Source organism: Phalaenopsis equestris, unplaced genomic scaffold (genome assembly GCF_001263595.1).
Source record: "Phalaenopsis equestris unplaced genomic scaffold, ASM126359v1 Scaffold001031, whole genome shotgun sequence".
Taxonomy (NCBI): Eukaryota; Viridiplantae; Streptophyta; class Magnoliopsida; order Asparagales; family Orchidaceae; genus Phalaenopsis; species Phalaenopsis equestris.
Genome location: NW_018165470.1, coordinates 315,069 through 319,462, shown reverse-complemented (window position 1 = coordinate 319,462; position 4,394 = coordinate 315,069). Strand labels below are relative to the sequence as shown.

Genomic DNA, 4,394 nt, shown 5'->3' with positions numbered 1-4,394 from the left:
TTACCACTATCAACAATACCATGCAATTGTACTATTTTCCTTGGTTCTAATCATGAAAAGATGTATGATGTAATGCAATGTCTAGATCCAAGCCCTCTAAATTTTTACATTCAACTTGCATATGCTAATCATGCAAGAGATAGTCATAAACCAATACGATAACCTCCTCCATCGAAACTAGACTTCAATAAACATTTTTTGCACACGTCAAAAGTAGCATCGATTCCACAAGATTAGATGCAATACAAGACATGCATCAAGTTGCTCAAGATTATTCTAATAGGCAATGATTATTTGAGTGTATTTATTTGAGTCATAAATGCATTATTTTTTATGAGTATCTTTATTTTAAATTAGATCATAGAATTTTTAGGGCTTATAGATTTGAAATAAGTTTGATTTTAAATAAAACCTTATTTTTATTTAAAAAAAGAATTTAACACTTGTAAATCATATCAAATAATGAACTACAATTGAATTAAGATTCCCTGTCCACATTTTTGGACTAAAATGCCTCTCTTTATCCTCTTATTTTGTGATAGTACACAATAACAAAGACATGCACATATCATCTTTCTCTGGTATCAAAGGACCTGAATCTCAAGACCCTAAAAAAATTCTCCCTACTTTGAAACTCCCACATTATAGATTCCAGTAGTCAAAAATCATTCCCTGGTTAATTCAAGAAAAACAAACAAGTCTAAGAACATGTGTAATACAAGAAAACATATCACAAAAGAAAGCTATTTGTTAAAAGCTCATCATCAATTTAATAACAAGTTTGATCTTCTTTTTATGTAAATCAATACTTTCTTAATATTTTGACACTGTTTAATATGTATCATCTTTACAACATTGAAAAGCAAAATGACACTTAAATAAGCATCTAAAAATAATCAGAAATTTTAGAGTAAAATGTGAATCATAATTAGATCAAAATGGCCATAGAATTTGTAAGAATATATTGAGAAAAAAAAAACCTTAAATAAAAAATGCAACAATGATAATATAGTGACATATAAGAAAATTATATGAAGAAACAAAATTTTTTCTTTAAAATAATGAAAAAAAAACTCTTAAGACATACCAATTCAAGACCAACTTAGAAATAAATCATGGTAATCTCCTCCGCATTAATGCAAGAAAAATAAATAAATAAACTACGCATTTTTTTTCCTTTCATTCCAAAATTCTACAAATCACATTAACCTCTAGCATTGCCTTAAAATAATAGCTCAATTAAAAATAGAAAAATAATGTTTCCCCTTCCATATAGATTACATTTTTTATCACTTACAAAGTGAAACTAAACCACAATCAAAATATGCTTCTCATCTATCTTTCCCCACACGTAGGTGTTGTTTGTTTCAAAGTAACTATTTGGAAGCAATCAAAGATGAGTTTCACTAATTTAAGTTTTGGTGACCTTTGTTTGTTTCGCAAAGATTCACTTCGTATGAACTAAGTTCTTGCATTTGTTCGGACTATAGTAAATCTAAACTTTCCCGTCATCTAACTCTGAAAAAATTTTAAGTAAAAGTAATATTCTAACTCAAATACCATTAAGCGTATGTCATTCTAACATTATATATATACAAACCCGAATTAAAAGTGGTTTCCAAGCTCTCAGATTAAAATTTATTTCTAATTATTATGAATGTGATCACCATAAATAGAAGCATGTTCTCACTTGCTCAATTTCAAAAGTGTGTTCCAACCAACTACCTTAAAACATAGAAGCAACTAATACTAACTGATTTTAAAGTGCAATATTTAATAGGAGCAATTTTTTAATGTACACGGCAACAAAACATCAAGAAGTTTGAGTTCACCGAAAGTAATGAAGTCCATCAACTCCACATACAAAGAAAAAGAAACGAATAATTAAAGAGTTGAAACAAGCACCAAATTGGAATATAAAGAAAAGAAACCCAAACCTCTTGCTGCTAATCATTAGCGATTCCGCTCCAAAGGCAAAGGACGGTTAAAGCCACCCCTTCGATTCATGTACTGCCTCGGCTGCCTCTTAGTCACAGCACGAACCCCGCTAACGCCAGCCCCAGGCACATGCTTGCCCTTCGTTGAGTCAAAACCTACCGGTATCCCCATCATCTTCATCATTTCCATCTCTTCACTATCAACCTCAGTGAGTTCCATTGCTGCATCACCTCCGCCAACTGGTGGGTCCACCTTCTTCGGATCCTTCGCAACCCCATTGGCAGGATTTGCGTCAGAGCCTTTAGCGCGGCGGGACTCACGTTCATCGTCGCTTCCGTCACGCCGCCGCTTACGGCGGGGGGGGGGGGGGGGGGGGGGGCTTCGGTGACCATGCCGACGATGAGACCTGTCAGCTGAGCGGGAACGAGAGCGGCGGCGCTCCGAAGATGGTGAACGGCGGCGATATCGATCCGGCGAGCGGGAGCGTTTCCGCTTGTCGCCCCTCCCCCCCCGCCGGTCCCGGTCCCGGTCCCTATCTCGATCTCGGTCGCGGAAGCGGTCACGATCAGGATCGCGCTCACGCTCCCGGTCTCGATGATCGCGAGTGTCGCGCTCTCTGAGCTTCTCCTTGTCCCGCTTCCGATCCGCCATTTTCGCTTAGAGAGCCAGCGACTAGGGCCGACGGGTTCAAGCAGCGCTATGCGGTCGGCCCGAGTAGGGCTGAGAATAACTTAGGCTGTGCATTATTTGATTTAAATCGAAAAATAAATCAGAGTCAATTTTATTATTTCGATTCAATCTAAAAATATATATATAGTTTCGATTTTAAAAATATTAAAATTTAATTTTCGATTTATAATTTGATTTCACTTCTTATTTTAACTAATGAACCAAAAATTGAGTAATTATTATTTTTTTTTTAATTATTATTATTTTTTAGAAGTTATACATGTAAATACACATAGATTGGTTGGCATGCATGTAAATATTCCTAGAAATAAACTTCCTAGATGTACTTCGTGTAATTAAGAGATTCTAAATTTAAGATTTCGTGTCTCAAAATATTTATGATTAATTTTGCTCAAATTTTAAAAGAAAAAATTTAAGAATAAAACAGATAAATGACTTCATATTCTTTTATTTCATTTGAAATAAAATAAAGATAATGTACAATAAGAGGTCTAGAAGAGATAGATAGGCGTCAAGTGACCTATCGTGATAGCTGGGGGACGATTGGCAGTTGTGGAGTAGGGCTTCATTTGGGCAGATGGCGGAGATCCATTTCGTTGTAGCGAGTGCTGAAATATGAAAAAGCTTCCGTTTGGTGAAATGTGTCTCCCAAACGCCTCTCGAAGTTGTTTCGTGAGAATGACAGTTTTTCATTGTTGGATGTTGCATGTGACATTTTTCGTTTAGCGAACATGACTTTTAAAAGAACTTCGTTGAACGGTGAAATTCCTTAAAAAAAAAAAAAAACCTAGGTGAGTGGGTGACTATGATCATTGATAGCCATGTGTGAGCTAGCGATCACTAAAAGCGGGCAACGGGTGGTCAAAGGCAAGCAATAGGCGGCGAAGATGGTGGTGACGAGCAAGTGGTGACTTATGTCGGTCAATGGGGGGGTGATTGCAAGATGCCAATAGGGAGTGGTAGAGGGCGACATGTAAGTTGTTGGCGGCAATCACGACACTTTACATAAAACTTTATATTTGAAATTCGCGCAAATCTAGTGAATCTAAATTACTTTGAGAACGAACCAAGGAAATAATTAAAATAAATTGTAATTTTACACTGAAATTAGTGTTTTATTGGCCAAAAACCTAAATTTTTAAAACCCTTGCAAAAAGATTGCAATGCACTATATTTTTTTAATATAATGCATTTAGGGATGTTTGGTTTGTTGAAAAAGGAATGCGATGCAAATTAATGCAATACAAAAATAATATATTTTTGTTGAAATATTTTAGAGTTGGTTTGGTCTAAAATAAATGAGCAATTTCATTTTCTTTATTTACTTTAAGATAAAATGAAAATAATGTATTTCAAAGTAATGGCAATGACAATGTTGGCCCATGCCGACATTTATAGTCGATGGTGCTGGCAATAGTAATGAGTAAGAGGGGGAGAGACGGTCGATGACAACCAACGAGCGACAGATGAAGGCGATGAAATGCACGGAATTTAAACAATATAATGAGTTTTAAATTTATTAAAATCTTTCACTTCATTTTGTTTGCGTCATATCAATCATAAAAAGTTTGAAGTACCTTTTTTTTTTTTTTTTGGTTATCTTGATAATGTAGAACAAATCAACTTCTAGTAGTTTCGGATTTGATGAATCAAACTCGTGATCTGAGGGGACTTACGACCTTCAGAGATGCTGCCCTACCAACAAGCCACTGAACACAATAAAGGATATATATATATATATATATATATATATATATATATATGTG

The 4,394-nt window shown here is 35.1% G+C and overlaps 1 protein-coding gene across 1 annotated transcript; it reads right to left on the bottom strand.

The window, feature by feature from the left end:
* Positions 1–613: 613 nt before the first annotated feature.
* On the bottom strand, positions 614–2,647 carry LOC110032810 (U4/U6.U5 small nuclear ribonucleoprotein 27 kDa protein). Its single transcript, XM_020736571.1, has 2 exons — positions 1,938–2,647; positions 614–672 (listed from the first exon to the last, which is right to left on the bottom strand). Exon 1 carries the CDS (start codon positions 2,587–2,589, stop codon positions 1,954–1,956), a length of 636 nt encoding a protein of 211 aa, XP_020592230.1. The 5' UTR covers positions 2,590–2,647; the 3' UTR covers positions 614–672; positions 1,938–1,953.
* Positions 2,648–4,394: the final 1,747 nt, after the last annotated feature.